The sequence below is a fragment of the Bidens hawaiensis genome, unplaced genomic scaffold (genome assembly GCF_021521415.1).
Source record: "Bidens hawaiensis isolate Kalapana, Puna unplaced genomic scaffold, B.hawaiensis_p1.1 tig00026871_1, whole genome shotgun sequence".
In the NCBI taxonomy this organism is placed as follows: domain Eukaryota; kingdom Viridiplantae; phylum Streptophyta; class Magnoliopsida; order Asterales; family Asteraceae; genus Bidens; species Bidens hawaiensis.
Window position 1 is genome coordinate 11,860 of NW_027505083.1, and position 16,305 is coordinate 28,164.

General features: G+C 34.8%; 1 protein-coding gene and 1 pseudogene across 1 annotated transcript; both read right to left on the reverse strand.

Moving 5' to 3' along the window:
• Positions 1-734: 734 nt before the first annotated feature.
• Positions 735-1,916, reverse strand: LOC143610563 (protein EXORDIUM-like 5 pseudogene; annotated as a pseudogene).
• A 4,515-nt stretch (positions 1,917-6,431) lies between these two features.
• Positions 6,432-10,753, reverse strand: LOC143610560 (alpha-1,3-mannosyl-glycoprotein 2-beta-N-acetylglucosaminyltransferase-like). Its single transcript, XM_077085009.1, has 18 exons — positions 10,625-10,753; positions 10,465-10,515; positions 9,879-9,966; positions 9,728-9,790; positions 9,570-9,604; positions 9,402-9,478; positions 9,134-9,179; positions 9,002-9,064; positions 8,373-8,439; positions 8,244-8,312; positions 8,087-8,156; positions 7,543-7,604; positions 7,370-7,460; positions 7,183-7,276; positions 7,051-7,113; positions 6,927-6,965; positions 6,665-6,835; positions 6,432-6,592 (listed from the first exon to the last, which is right to left on the reverse strand). The coding sequence occupies exons 1-18, from the start codon at positions 10,691-10,693 to the stop codon at positions 6,479-6,481; spliced, it is 1,332 nt and encodes a 443-aa protein (XP_076941124.1). The 5' UTR covers positions 10,694-10,753; the 3' UTR covers positions 6,432-6,478.
• Positions 10,754-16,305: the final 5,552 nt, after the last annotated feature.

A 16,305-nucleotide genomic window follows, 5' to 3' on the forward strand; every position in this document is an offset into this window, starting at 1 on the left:
AACAGGAATACTATTCAGCCGGCTACACCTTCTTGGAAACATACCTTCGGCTATAAATACCCCAAATGGTATGATCATCTCATCTTATCATCTTATCATCATATACTATCTCGTATTACATATTATACCTGATATCTGCTCTAGCAATCTCTTAATATACATTTATATTCAAGAGCAATCTAGTCTGATTCTCACGCCGGAGGGTGGTCACAAGGAGGAACCCCCCCCCCCTTCTCAGTGACGAGCTCACGGTGTCTGTTTTGCAGGTTATCAGAAGAACCATCTTTGCCGGGTCTAACCCCTCGTGGGAAACATCTATTTAACCCCCAGGTTATCCGTAATCTGCCCGGGGCCAATTAGTGTTTCTTCAGCTTCAAATTCCAATTCTTTCCGAGCGCAAATGAACGCCCGCCATGACGTGGCATTTATATTCCAATTCGAATTCCATGACATCTATAAAACGATCGCGCAGTTAAACTTTAGTTAACTCTTAAAAATGAATAGGCTACAAAGATGTTTTTAATTTTTAATTGATGAGAGAGGAATGGTGAGGGTTAGCTTCACTTTGCACAGCAAATTAGTAATCATAAATATAATAATTCTAATTATTGTACTTGTGACCCCAACTTATATAAAGCTTTTCTTTGTTTTATTTACTTCAAAAGCTGGTCTAAAATAAACAAACAAACAAATAATAAAAAAACTAAAAAGAAAATCAAATTCCTCCAAAAGTACCCATACTTCAGCACTCTTAACTTCGTACCACCCCTAAAGCACAAGGTACAATCAATCCAAAGCATTAGGCCCCCAACACGCCTTCAAAACGGGATTCCAAATCCACTGTACCATAAACTTCCTACCCCTTCTCCCATTCATATTAAAAGTCCGACCCGACCCATCTTTCATGACCTGCCCCATATACCCGCCTCCACCACCCGTCCCATACAACCCCTCACACAAATCCCCAATCTCCACGGGCATCATCGGGTCATCACCCGCGTACCACGCGTTCACCAACGGGTTACTCGCCAGCTCGGCGAGCTCATGACCGATCACACTAACCATCCCGTCAACCCCAACATCACCATTGGGCGGGTTAAGTGAACCCGGCCCACCACTCCCCATATAACCCGGAACCGCAAACGGGTAAGCACACTGCTCGGGACACTGCTTACCCGAGTTGCCCACCCACGCGTAAGGCAACGTGTACCCGACTTTCGACGGGAAGGTAAAATAATGAAACCCGCAAACCGCCCGACAGAAGTCCTGGACCGTGACGTCATCCGATGTCAGGATTAAATAAACGCCGTTTCTGTGGTCCACCGGAAACGGAGCTGACTTGACGGCGCCGGCGATGATGTCTTGGACGGTGAGACGGGTGAGGTGGGTCCCGTGGGAGTATTTACGGTCGGAATATTCTCCGGATATTAGGATGTTACCGGAGATGTTGGCGTTGGTTTGGTCGGTGTAGAGGGTTACGGTTTTCCACCAGTCGGAGACTGAAGGGCTGGCGGCGGCACGGTGGTTGGTGGTGGAGATTGAGAGGATGAAGTCTTTGATTATTAGTTTCTGGTTTGGGTTCCATTTGCCGTACCAGATTAAGTAGATTTTGATCGGAGATGAGAGAACCGGGCCCATGTGGTACCGGAGTTTGATGAACTCCGATGAGCCTTCGAATCTTTTTGAATCGGTGAAGGCTGACCGTTGAAGCTTGGGGTTAATGATAGCGTTAACATTTACATTTACATCATGGGTTTTGATTGGGGTGGAAAACACAGAGGTGGTGAGGAAGATGAGGATGGTGAGGGGCAGAATGGTCATTTTGGTATGGGATTAAATTGGTGGTGGTGGGTGTGGTTAATGGAAATGGGGGAATATATAAAGGGAGAAGGAAATGGGCTGGTGACAGCTGCCATGGTTTTTGGAGAGTCATGTACAAAATTTGAAAACTGGAATAGGGAGTGGTGAGACTAGGTGTTATGGTGGAGGGCTTTGAAGCCTCTTCACAGTGCAACGTCAGCATCACGTAGGTACTGGGGGTTTCGAAGCCCAACTTTTTTATTTTATTTCTTTTTTATAAAACCAATACAAATAAAAATAAAAAACATATAAATAAAAAAACCAATACAAATAAAAATAAAAATCCTACAAATAAAAATATAACTAATGCTCGTCCTTGTCCTCGTTTGCATATTTGGCCAATATATTTGCTTTTCTTTTTTACATCACCGCCCGCGACACACGATCTAGATGCGATAAATCTCTTGTGATGAGCTCGAGTTCCTTTTGTTTCGTTCGCTCCTTATGGATCACTTTGTATTCCGCAAGCATCGCCTTTCTTTCTTCGTGCACCTTCATGAGGCCATCCTGTCTTTGTTTTTTAATGTTGGCAATCTCGGCTAGCTTCCGCTCCAAGTTTTCTAGATGCGAGCTCATGTCGGAACTCTTTGAGGATGTGCTTCTGGACGAAGATCCTCCACCTCTACCCGCCGCCTTGGCTTTATCTCTTCCTAACTGTCACACCCCGACCAAAGGCGGCAGAAAATGCCGAGGTGTAACGATTGTCCATAAGCACATGACACTAATTAAAGTGACAGTATTTAATAAACTCATTTCATTTCACAACATCGAAAATGTCACATAACAATTATCCATAAAATAACCATAAACAAGATATCACAAAATATGACAAATTTGATATTGTTCATTTTTACTAATATCCTAAGGTCTTTGATGTCGTTTTCTTCACAATCATAAATCAACCAAGATGCAAACCTGCAACATTTCATAAAATAAAGTTTGTCAACACAAAGGTTGGTGAGCAATTCATAAGTTTAATCATATTAGTATATAATAAAGATAGCCACAAAACTTGCATACGAAACGATAAATAAAAGTGGTAATTTGGATAAATAGATATCGCTAAACACATTAGCGACACCGAGCTATAAGGGGATGCCAAATAGTCTAGGATTTTATAGTTATCGTTAATTGCATTACGTTAACGACACCTTGCTATAAGGGGATGCCAAATAGTCTAGGATTTTTATAGTTCCACCAACCAAAAGCGATAAACACATAGACATATAAGCATAGAACACCAAATCGAGCAATTATTTAGGTAAAGTATACAACTACGTTTGTGGTTTAAGATTAAAATATAAAGCATTTTGTTGAATAAGTATGAAATGTCACCCCCAAAATAAAAGATGGAAAATGGGGTATGAAGTACTCACCTTCAAGTAGTAAACTTGAAAGATGATAATTTGGAGATTTGTCGGAACGACGAGTTTAACGCACAATGCCTAAAAAGAAAAGAAGTCTTGAATTTAGAAAGGTTGTCTTGAAGGTCTTTAAACAAAATAAATGTTGAGAAATGTAAATAATTAAAGTTCAAGGTTTAAAATGTAACTATTTAAGAATTTATAATAACAACCCTTTAAAAATGTAAGTTTGCTCGAAACCGGGTTAAAGTATCTAACCTTAATATTTACTCAACCTATGTTAAGTAATAAGGTGGATAAAATGCAAGAATGCAAATCCCTTTGGAATAAGGATACTAAAACGGTTTTTTTTATCAAGTGTTCGGGTCTTGATAATTGGTCAACCCCAAAGTCAACTTTCCAAAATATTGAATGTTATGAGATAACTCAATAAAATTTAATAAGACTTAACCAAGTATGTAGTTCCATTGTTTTAGAACTAACAACGCACGTTAAGCGAGTGTTCGGTTTTGTCGGTCCAAACTTTGTTATGAGATCAAGTTGGATCCAACATTTCCAAGTACTTAAGAAAATATTTAAAAATCAATTTGTAACTATTTTTAAAAGAAATATACAAGTCTTGATGGCTAAAAAAAAACACACTTGTGTGTCTTAAGCGAGTAAGAATCGGTTTGGTTTCCACATGTCCAAACACTAAAGAACTTGTATAATGATGTACAAATAAAAAAAATACTTTAAGTTTTACAACCAAAAGTTAACAATAAAGTCTTTAAACAAAAGTTCGGTTTTCGGTTCGGATCGTGTTTCGGGTTAAGACCGAGGTAAGATTCTACAAACCCATAACCGTAGAATTTGTAAAAATGATTTTAGAAACTTAGATCTAACAATAAGTATGTTTAAACAATTATTTAACAAAACTAGTAACAAAGTTCGGTTTACGGTTTAGAGCTATTTACGGTTAAACCGAAGCATAGACTCTTAATAACCCATAACCATGGAACTTGTAAATATGACCAACAAACTAAAATAAGCAAGATTAATATGTATGAACAAGTTATATAGATGTACATATATCAAGGACACGAAGTCTTCCATAAAGCCTTGCCTTATGAGGTCCAAAACCTCACCGACCGGAATCGGAGAAGTAACTATCAAAGGTAAATAAGGGGTGTATATTATATATATGTTGCACAACCATAAAAAAGTATTAATAAGGCTACATAAACTAATTAAGATGAAAGACTAAAAACCTTCAAGAACACTTAAGAAGATAACCTTGAATCTTTGATGTTTGAGAGAGTTTTTTTTTTTGGAGTTGTAGCAAGGGAAAATGAAGAGAAAAGGTGGTGTATATATAGGGTAACGTTGGTGGTCAAATATGGATGTGAGACACAAGAGTTTTCATGCAAAATGATCAAGACAAAAACACAAAAAAAAAAATAAAAATAAAAATAAAGGTAGGATGTTTTCAAGACCCAACAAGTGTGAAACAATATTGTAACATAAATCCGTCATTTTGATTATAACATAAGCTTCGGTTTACAAAATCGGGTCGGTTTACATAATAAACAAATACAAAAACGAATACAAACAAGACCCAAAATTGAAGAATGTCACACTAACGGCCGTGACAACTCATCTGGTTCGTCAAAAATTAATTCCGGATCCAACTCGTTTAGATTAATTTGACAACGACCATCGGACATGGGCTGCGACGGCGATTGATCGGCCGAAGTAGACGTTGTCTTTGATCGTTTGGACGGTCGCGGTGGTGATGATGTCAGGACCGTATGCCACTTTGGTGAGCTTATGCATCGTCTCCAAACATCCAACATGCTAAAATCTTTATTATAAAGGACTCTGTATTGTTTTAAGCAAGCCTCCAACACATCGGCATCGATCATGCCGCTTTTTCTGTTGTTCTACACGCGGGTGTGAACGGCTATGAAGTTGGTTATTATTGTGCGTAACGACTTCCATTTGTTGTAGACGGAATCATTCCCGCGATACTCTCCTCGACCCATTAAAGCAAAGAACTTGATACGTATTTGTACCCAAAACACCGGCGAAGGTTTGCCGTCACCTTCGATACATATAAAAGCTTAATACGTAAACAAAAAAATATAACATGGAAAACATCTAAATATTTTTATAATATACCTTGAATCGAGTCTTCGGAAGAGTCGATCCACGCTAAGGCTAACGCCATTACCTCGTCCGCTTCCCACATTTGTCGTTCGCCCTTTTCGGTTGTTCGAACGTCACCCGGGTTTTTTTTATTACTTCTTTTTGGACGCGGGACTTGCGTTTCGGGTGCTTGCGTTTCGGGTATTTGGGTTTGTGATACTTGCGAGGACGTATACTGTATTGGCGCCCGAAAGAACATATTGAGGGTAAACGGTGGCATGGGTGGAGGAATCGTCGGTCGTTGTTGGTTTGCATAGAACGAGTTGCTAATGTCAACATTATTTGCGAGCAAAACTAGCCCACCACACACAACTCGGATCCCACGGGTTTTGATTCGGGTTCGGTGTTGAGCTTGAGCCCGTGTTCGGGTTCGAGTTAGGGTTCATGATTTGATGTGAAGATGGTTAAATTTGGTTTGAAGATGAATGTTGTGAAGATGGTTAAATTTGGTATGAATATGAAAGTTTTTTGAGTAAAATTGAGAAAAAGGTTTGAATTTATATAGAAATATTAATTTTTTTTTTTTTTAAAACGGCTTTATGACCGTTGGTGGTGGGCCCCCCATCTCACCCCCTTCCACGCCCATCTTCCCCTCCACCTTCCCCCCCTCCGCGCCCCACCTATTGGCGCCCCTCGGCAGTGTTTGGAGCCTTCCACGCCCCACCCATAACGCATAGTCTGAGGGTGGAACGACCAAATTGCCCGTGGCTTTTTTGCCATTGTGGTTCTAGCTGTTCATGGTGGGGTTGTGAGAATAACATTCCCATTGCTACATTTGAATTCTCAAACTTTTTTAATAATAATTTGTTTTCAAATTTTAAATATGTGTGTATATATATATTTTTCCACCTTTAACTTACTTTCTAAATATCATATAACTCGATGAGTCGACGGCCACTTCGAATTTTGCACTGAACAAAGATCATCGAATGTTATGTCGTAATCAATTTCAGAAACTATATAATTCAAAACCATGTAAGAACTAATGTCCTGAATGTACAAACTCAACAATTTTGAACTTACAAAATACGGAAATGTGACAAATTAGAAAGATTGATTGTATACCTCTAAAAGTTTTGGATCCCCAGTTGTTCCAAGGAATCCGGGCCCAACAGGAACATTCGTCTGGTATTGTACCGGAAGACAACTACACCCTTGTATGCGGTTCTTGGTATACCATCCTATAGCATAACATGGCATGAATTACTACTTACCACAAAAATATATAATATAAATGTTCAAATTGGTGATACCTTCCATTCTTCAAAAATGCCAAACTGGCGCGCAATTTCTTCAAAATGTGATTGATCACTATATTGTATACGCGCGTCTCCTTTTAAATTATTTACCTTTAGAACGATATCACTTCCATAAAAAGGATCTGCGCCTTTTACCATGTCTGCAAAATGTGCCACAAATTTATCCTGCAACAAAAACATTTACCGTGATTATAGTTTGACCAACTTTTTTAAACTTTTATACCTCATTAAAGTAGCGGTGTCATGATATTCATACCTCCATTAAATAGGTCAAGTTCTTTGACTTCCAATCAATCTTTTAGAAGAAAGAAAAACAGCAATTAATACAAGTTACCATTAGCAATAAATTATACAATACTGTAAGATGAACTTTTAAATACCGTGACATCATTCAGCCTGATAGGTTTAAGGTATTGATGGAAAAACTGTCCCAGACTAGAACCCTGAAAATGCATTATAATTTATATTATCTAAAAAACACAACAATTATGACGTTGAGATGTGATACTTACATGCTCACCAAAGTTATACGTTCTGCAAATTTCTGGACGGATAAATTGTCGCCCTTTATGATTTTCTTGCAATCTTAGCCAATCATCCCAGTAAGTAATAATTAGTCAAAGAAAATTTAAAATAAAAGAGAATTACAAAAATTAGTTATCAAGGCTAAATCATTAAAAATTAAGTATAAAAGGATATGCTTTCGGCCATTTTGGAGATAGTTCATCCCATGTTGATTTAGATAGCATCCATCCAAGACCCGGGAAAAAATCCGAACGATATAATGCATCTGCAAGATTCACTCAATTTTTACAGTTTTTTTTTTCTTTTACTTTTTTATCTAAATAAAAATTATTTTGTTTCGGGCTTACAAGGATCATGCACAAATTGCTTTTGCCCGTTGTCGTTCCATGAGGAGATGGCCATGATGGACCTATCATTGTTTAAATAGAAACAAAATTTAAGAAAAATCTTAAGAGTGGAAAGTAGTACATATGTATAGGAAAAATATTAAATACAAAGGGCTTTGCGGTATGGAATATTATGAGCCATTGGTCTAGAGAATCAATGGTTAGGGAAATCAATTTTCAAGCATGAAAGTTAATTTTTTGACGCATGAAAGTCTGAAGGGGTAAAGCTGGAACAGCCTACCATTGTTAACTTTTTTTCAAGTTCACCTATATAATAAACACATATAACATTTTTATACTACGTTAATTTAAAAAAAATTGCACACAATAAAACTGAGCATTTTATTCTCTTTAAATTGAGTATAGTCAGCTATATATGTGCTGCGCGTAATTACATAAATATGTTGTGAAACTATTTTTATAAGTTGTGTAATTAGTTTATATATATGGAGTAATTATTTAACTTTGTGTGTGTGTGTCATTTCAGTTCATGCCAAAGACTTACTTATCTTTATCAAGGAGATCTGCTCCAGCCTCAAAATAAGAAAAGAAGTCGGGAGAAATCTCCATATCATCTGCATACAATCAGGAAATATATAACTTTATGAACCTCATAATAATTAAAAAGAAGCGGTATACATTAAAAAGTGGGGTATTTGTACCTTCAAGTATGATGACCCGATTAAAGCTATGTTTGTAGAACAATTGATCAAGTGCCCACTTGTAATGGCCTGAAAATGTGGTAGTTAAACAATTGAACAGATATAAACATTAGTCACTGTACCACTTACGGGCAATTTTGTAATATGCAATTAGCTCCCCGGGCCTTTCCGTATGAACAGGTTCATAATCCAAGTGCTGCAACAAACTTAAGTTGATTATGTTCTTATTTAGTTAATTGGCAATATAGCAAGGTAATTTGAAAAATATGTAGGCTTGTAAACGAACTGAGCGCTCAGTGACCATTCGTGAACCTTTCGGCGAGAAGTCTGTTCGTTTATTCAATAAACGAACAAACATGAACATAACTTTTGTTCATTAAGTTAAAAGAATCAACATGAACACATGTCTAGTCCGTTTGTTTATGTTCGTAAATGTTTGTTCCATTTAAACCTTTTAGGACCATTACAATATAGTCTAGCTTTAACAACTTTTAGGCCAAACACATTGTTATCCACATTTACATTTAACTGGTTTCAGTTAAGTCATCTTCACTCATCTATGTTCAGTTACGTCTGCTCGTTTACTTTGGTGAATCGTACATTTATATTGTTCACGAAAAAACAAAAACGAGTAAGAACACGTTCATTTTCTTAGCGGACAAACACGAACGAGAAAACATCGTTCGTTTAATTTCTCGTGTTCGAATGTTTGTTGGATTAAAGTTGAACAAACGCGAACATGCAACAAAAAAATATACCTGCATGTAGGTCAACTGCTTGTAACTCATAGCCTTTGTTCTAACATCAGAATTTGACCCATCCTGAGAAAGTAAACATTTAGAGGGTATTTTTAGCAATTAAAAGTAATATAGTCAACAAATAATATATACCTGGGATACAAAAACTGGAAACTTTGTTGAGGCAGAAGCATGATATCTGAAATTAACAAAGAAGTAAGTTTCACAGATGGACCCTGCGGGTTGTCTAAAGTTACAGAAATGGTCCCTAAGTATCAAAAACTGCACTAATGGTCACTAATTTGAAACGTGAACACCTATAGTTCCTAAAATGGACGGTAGATTTTCCAAAATGACAAGTTTATTTGTATTACTTTTCATGAACTAAAGAAGGGTATAACAGTCAATTAGGAAAACATACTTGAGGATAGATTTAATAGTTCTTTCAAGATAATCAGCACGGTTGCAAGCCATAATTACAACTGCTGCCACTGGCACCTACAAATAAAGTATAAAGCTCATTCAACATATAAGAGAATTGATCTTTCCAACAATAAAGAAATACATAATTAAGTATTTTTATTCTAACCTGATTTTGTTGAAACAAGTTTTTCACACCTTTCCCTACAAATTGATAACAAAAAGGTCAAATTCATATAGTGAAATAATTAGAATAGCAGGAAATGACCACACTAACAAATTATATGTATACACCCACCCACACACACACACATGGTATGAACTTACTTTCAAGACTTTGAACAAGTGACCTCAACTGTTCACACTCTTCTTGTTTGTGTTTCAACGTTTCTGAAATACAAATAGCAAGTAAGAAAACAAATAACTTTATAACGATAACGGAATCACCAACATAATATCATCAATGTATGTCACTTACCCTCCAAAGACACAACCCTTTGCTTCTGCATACTTATCTGATCAATTAATAACCGCATCTGACTCGTACAATGATTTTCCCCTTCAACCTGTTATAATCAATAAACACTCATGCATAAATTATTTACAGCAATCTCTATATTATATACAGAAACATCATGTGAATATAGGCAAAAGTTCTAGGGGTGAGCACGGTTCAATTAATAGCCCCTCAACCAAATTAACCAATCGGTTTTCGGTTAATTGATTTGGTTTATTCGGTAATTTTTTCGGTTAATAACCAAAACCAAATTTGGGCTAAACAATTTACTTAGAAATACATGAAATGGATGTCTAAATACATGAATGAATGTATAAATACATGAAATAGTGGTATGAATACATAAAATGGAGATATAAAAGCTAGAAATATATATATATATATATATATATATATAAATGAGTCGACTCAGTTTGGTTAACCTAGCTTAAAAAATAAACGATAGCCGTGTTTCTGTAAATTCGGTTAATGGTCACCCCTGAGCAAAAGTAAATAAAATATGAACCACATAGGGAAAGAAAGAGTATATGATGAACTAACTACTCACAGCAGCTGAAATCTTTTCAGCATACTCAGATTGCGCCTTGAACAGCCTCACCTGGTGTCAAATATAAACAAAATCAAGACCTTTTAAGCTAATGAAATAACAACACATAATAATAAATGAAAAGAAAAGTAACAACTAAATTAAATTAAAACTGAACCACCTGTGTATAGACGAATGCAATAGCAGCTAGAACAAGCAAGCATCTGAGACCACCAGACCATCTGGCCATTGTTGTTCGTCTTAGGATCAAAAGGTTCAGAACAACATGTGAACTGAAACCCACCTTCGATCTGTATCTTGATTCGAAAAATCACAGCTTTCTGTCAGAACATGATCAGTTGCAATAACCCACCAACTGAATTGTAGATCTTGGGTTTGAATCAGTGACTGGCGATCAGATCGTGTAGATTTTAACGTCTGGAATATGTTTGAATGCACCCCACAGCAGCCGCAAGTCTTAGATGAAATTGGGGATTTTTCGAAACCCTAAATTGCTCGATGAACATTTGTAAATTTGTCAAATGGGTTGATTTGAACCAGTTTTTTAGTTTCAACCCAAAATTAATGTCTCGTAATCAACTAGACTAATCCACACGTGGGGCGGGTTCAAGTGACGGGGCTACAGGGCTATGCAGTGAATATCGTCTGTATATCACCTACTATATATATTGATATATCGGTTTAAAATATTGGTCAAAATATCGGTATCGATAATATCAGTGATATTGACCGATATTTCACCGATATATCACCGAAATTTCCGTATCAGAATTTTAATTCTTAATTATCAACTTTTAGTGTTCAATGTTAGTGTTTTAAGTCTTACGCAATTCTTACTTGCCATTGTTAGTGTTTTGCAATTTGCAAAAGATTAATTTGTTAATGGTAGGAAATTATACTGAATTATAAGTGTTAACCAGTTATATATATGAATTTTACATGATATTAAAATTACCGATATCTCACTGCGATATCGATATCTCAGATATCGGTCGACCGATATCCGATATTTTTCTACATTTGCTTAGGTGATGGGTCAGTATGCGTTTTAAATATAGTAAGTTTGGATTAAAGCGAACCTTAGTTTGATTCGGGCTAAACCGTTTTACGCCGAAATAAAGTCACTTTGAAAGTGTCAAAATAGGTATGCTTGCTATATTTATATGTTGTAGTGGCGATGTTGGAGGGGGCTACGATGGCGGTGGTGATGGTTGGCCAACATAGATAAAACTGATTCAGAATACTTCGATTGCTTCGTGACAGTAAGACTGTCTCCTCGTGTTGAACTAATTTGTAAGCCATCGATGTTTGGATTTACATTTATGTCATTATTGCATTATTGTCAATGATGTTTTAACTTAATCTCCATTTGAAATGCATTGGACCACAATTCAAAGTTGATGTGCTCCAAATTAAGCATATTTTTATTACATAATATTTTCCGTAAGTAATCATTTGTCTTGCATTTTCTTATTATTAGACAATAAGCATGTTTCTTTGTGAATTTGCAAGTTGGCCGACAACGAGTTAGAGAGCACGACTGGGCTTGTGCAATCACATGGTTGCCCCTTCACGATTTGTAAATGTCACGACTGTGTCTTTGCAATTCTGACTTTGCGATGGCTAGCGTATGTATCTTGTCATTCTAGCTTTTCAAAAAGTTGTGGAACATGACAACACTAATAGGAGTCTTTCAGTTTTATTACTAAAAGTATAAGTTACCTTTTAAATTCTACGTTGCATTACTTAAGGTGGCTAGCATTCTAGCTTTCCAACAAATCATATAATTAGGTAACCCTAACAGGGAGAGAGCTTATCTACATTTACATTCCATGAACACGCTATCTTTGATGGTTAAAAAATTTGATTTAGGTTTTTGGTATTTTGTTCATGTATGCGCGTGCATGGCATATATGTATGTTTCTAGTTGCATGAAGTTGGCAACAATAATAGAATGGGTGGGTTGTGTAATAGAATAATAATGGTGATTTTAAGAAAGAACATGATTTGAAATAATATTGATTTTGAAACTTTTATACATGTCACGCAATACACACATATAAGCATATTAATGCTATTGTTACCAATATTGCAATTGGTTCAGGGCATAATATCATGTTATTATGATTCTACGTTCCATATTACTTTTGAGTGGTAATAAGAGATGGGTTAGTTTATGTTGAGATAATTAAAGTTGCCACAAGCAATTTTGATGGCATGTTTGCTAGGAAAACTAATGTGCTTATTTTGTTTTTGATGATTACATTCATATTCGTTTTGTGATATGTGGTGACTTTTTATTCATCTAAGATATAGATCTTTTAAAGGAAAGATGAGGAAAGATGTGATGACTTTTTATTCATCTAAGATATAGATCTTTTAAAGGAAAGATGAGGTTGTTGTTAGGCCGACTCGTGTGTTACTATGCAATCTACATGTTACGTTTTTCGAGCATTGATTAAGTTATGCTTATGCATTTGATGTGCCGTTTATCATTTTCCAAAAAAAAAAGGTAGGTACTTAATGGTTGGATATAGAAGATTATGATTATACTAAGTAACTGGTACTTATACGGTTATACCATCTCCATTACAGCCTTAGCCTAACCCAACCCAACCCAACCCAACATTTTATTAAAAAAAAAACTCGTTTTTCACTTTTTCAATACACAGTCCAATCGAACTCAAATTTCATACACATTCACAACCCAACCCAACCCAACCCAACCCAATTTTTTATTATACATATATGATTTATGATTATTTTTTATTTTATAAAAAAATATTAGAAATTATAAACATAATAATTGTTTTATTTCAAACATAATAAATTATATATAAGTTTTAACCAAAAAAAAATCTAAGGAACCCATATTATAAAAAATACTTATTTAAAAAAATTCAGTTTTAATAAAACTTATATGGAAATGTTCATAAAATAAATTAAACAAAACTATATATTTGAGATTTTTTGGAAAATTTAAACATGACAAAAAAAATCAAATTATAAGTGAAATTAATTGCTAGAAAGAAAAACAAGGAATAAAAGAAAATTAAATTGAACTAATGAGAGATGTTAAATATTAAAATTAAATTCAATTTGATTGGTCTACCAAACCGGTCGCGAGATTTGCTTAGCAACAAATTACTTTTGTTCTTTTGTTAATTACATGTGGCGATCAACCAAGGGAAAAAATTCACCATTGAGGATGGTTTTGTGGTATTAAAAACCGTTGTTGTAGGTATCATGAATTTCATATATGATACTAGTCATTCGTTAGGTCTGTCGACAACGCTTCTAAATTGATGTTTGTTGGTGACCTTACAATGTTTGTATCAAAAAATTTGTCATATAAAAAGCGTACTTTACCTCAACATGCAGTTAAAATTACTAGTTATGGATTAACCAAGTCCTTAACCATTGAAAGTAGTATGAAGATTTTAAAATATAAAAAAAAGAATTAAAGCAAACAAAGACTAAATTGGAAATAGAAAAAAGAAATGAGACCAACGAAAGCAAGAACCGAAGAAAGTGCAATCATAGCTTGAGTTAGATTCGCTCTCTTAAATTATTTCTGTTTTGACATTGACATTGCTTTAATTTAGCGTTAACACTTAACACTAATGAGTAGTTGCGTATAGTTAGGGAAACCACTACGATGTTTTGTGTCAATTAATCACTAGAATAAACCAACATAACTTAAGAAATTCATAAAAACAACATCAATATGTTTATGCTTGAAGAATATAAAAATGTGCAAAGTGTAAATATTGATCAAACCTTTTTTCCTCGAATGCGATCACATTATATCAGGGCCGCTTCGGGAATTGAAAAAAAGTTTTAGGGCGAAGGCGAAAAATTTTTGAGGCTTAAGTAAAAAGGGTATTTTGTTAGGTTTAGATTCTTTAATTTTTAAATGTGTTTGCTTGGTTATGATTTGGGTTGTGTGAAAAACATTTGTATAAAAATAGACATAAACAAGAATAGAAGCCACAACCTTTTAGTTGAGAGTTCTTGAGTTTAAACATTAAATATACATATCGTTTTTCGTAAAAATATATATAATTTAGAAAAAATAATTTATGGCCTAGCGGGCATTGGGCCGGGGGCCATCGACCACCTAGCCCCCTAGGGCCGACTGTGGATTATATTTAGTTTCATGCGGTGCTTAAGAATAAATGACTCAACTCTTTAGAATCTTAGCACATCAATGTGTTATAAATCTTGAAATGTTATATATATTTTGAAGAAGATGAAGTTCGAGTGAAAACATAAAAAACTTAGTGAAGAAAATGAAATACAATAAACAATTTTAAGGTTTTATAAGACAAAGAACGTTGAAAAATAACTAGGTACGAGCCTATTTACACAAGAACAAAAGATGGAAGTCGACGGCCGGTAAAATTTTTACCGATCGGGTAAAGCTAATGTGGTAAAGATATAATATATTTTGAGGACCATTTTATAACTTATGGAAGACACGAAAACCATCGAGCTCTCAGAGACAGCATTGCCGGTATATTATGTGATGACCCGCACGATAAAGAATCAACGTTAGGGCTAGATGAGACAAGATCGTCGTCACGATGATACAAAGCAATCGTTTGACACAACTTTGTTTTCTACTTTAGCAATTTCATTTGCTTTTCCTCAGGTGTGTATCATGTGATATTGAGAAATGAGCATATTGGAATATGTTTGGTCTTACGTTCAAATAGGTGGAGTACCGAATGGGATGGGGCATATTCAAAGATAACTTTCTAGGTTGTTTTCTTGCTTCACATAACGTGTGGACATGTATTCGATCACTGTTCACTATAGAAGAACCCCTTTTAAGTTTTCTTTCTTTGTTTTTCTTTTTAATATTTTTTAAATTTTTTAAAAAACAGTCATAATTTGCTATTTTGCTCGGTTCATGTTACATGAAAATGCTTTTATTTTTAAAATAGACCTTTATATTAATTAAAATTAAATTTATTATCTATACTATATTATTATATGCATGAAGAAAGAATCTATTAAAATTAAAATTTAAGTGTTACAAATTAGAATCCATATGATAAAACACTTATTGCATGATTTTAAGTGGTTGGCATATTTGTGTTTTTGATACAATCAAACACAAGAATGAAAAGTTTACTCAAAGTTTACTCAAAGGTCAGAGTATTCATCTTTACTCAAATTTTATATTTAACTAACTTCTCTTTGATTTTTAAACGGTCATAATTTGTTTTATAGATCAATACTTTTTAAAAAAAATTACACCATAAAAACAAGTATTTGTAATCTCTTAAACTTGAGTTTGATATTTACATAGGCTTTTTAAATTTAAATTTTTTTAAACAGGTTACATGGTTAACGGTATCTGTATTCACATCCCCAATACACTCCTCTCTATAAAACTTAATGAATGAATAGAATGAAGTTGGCATGTTTATTGGGCAATGGATTGGCCAACTATGGTATTCTTTTAAATAATTTTATCAAAACTTCTTCACAAAGGAGGAAAAACATTCTCTTAACATAATAAACAAAGGAGGAAAAAACATTCTCTGATCCATTCTCAGAGATTTATCGGAGTATGTTGCCTATAAATAAAAAAATGAAGAGAATTTTTTGTAACAAAAAAGGCCCGGCTGGGTATTGACCGGGCCAGGTCAAAAAGGCACTTCGAATAAAATAAAAACAAGAAGGTCTTCTTTTTTTATCTTTCTATTTTGATCTTTCGAGCATCTAAATGGAATTGCTAATTCTATAATAACGATAAAGAATGTGAAAGAAATACTTAATTTAATCCTTATTTGATGTGTAATGTAACATAGTAATTATCTTTTTCAATTG

What these genes read in the sequence shown, in the direction of transcription:
- LOC143610560 (XM_077085009.1), bottom strand. Translation starts at nt 10,693, where the DNA reads ATGGCCAGATGGTCTGGTGGTCTCAGATGCTTGCTTGTTCTAGCTGCT. An exon ending in ACTTGTTTCAACAAAATCAG is followed by an intron (nt 9,479 to 9,569) that starts GTTAGAATAAAA and finishes CTTTATTTGTAG; the next exon opens with GTGCCAGTGGCAGCAGTTGT. An exon ending in TGCATATTACAAAATTGCCC is followed by an intron (nt 8,313 to 8,372) that starts GTAAGTGGTACA and finishes CCACATTTTCAG; the next exon opens with GCCATTACAAGTGGGCACTT.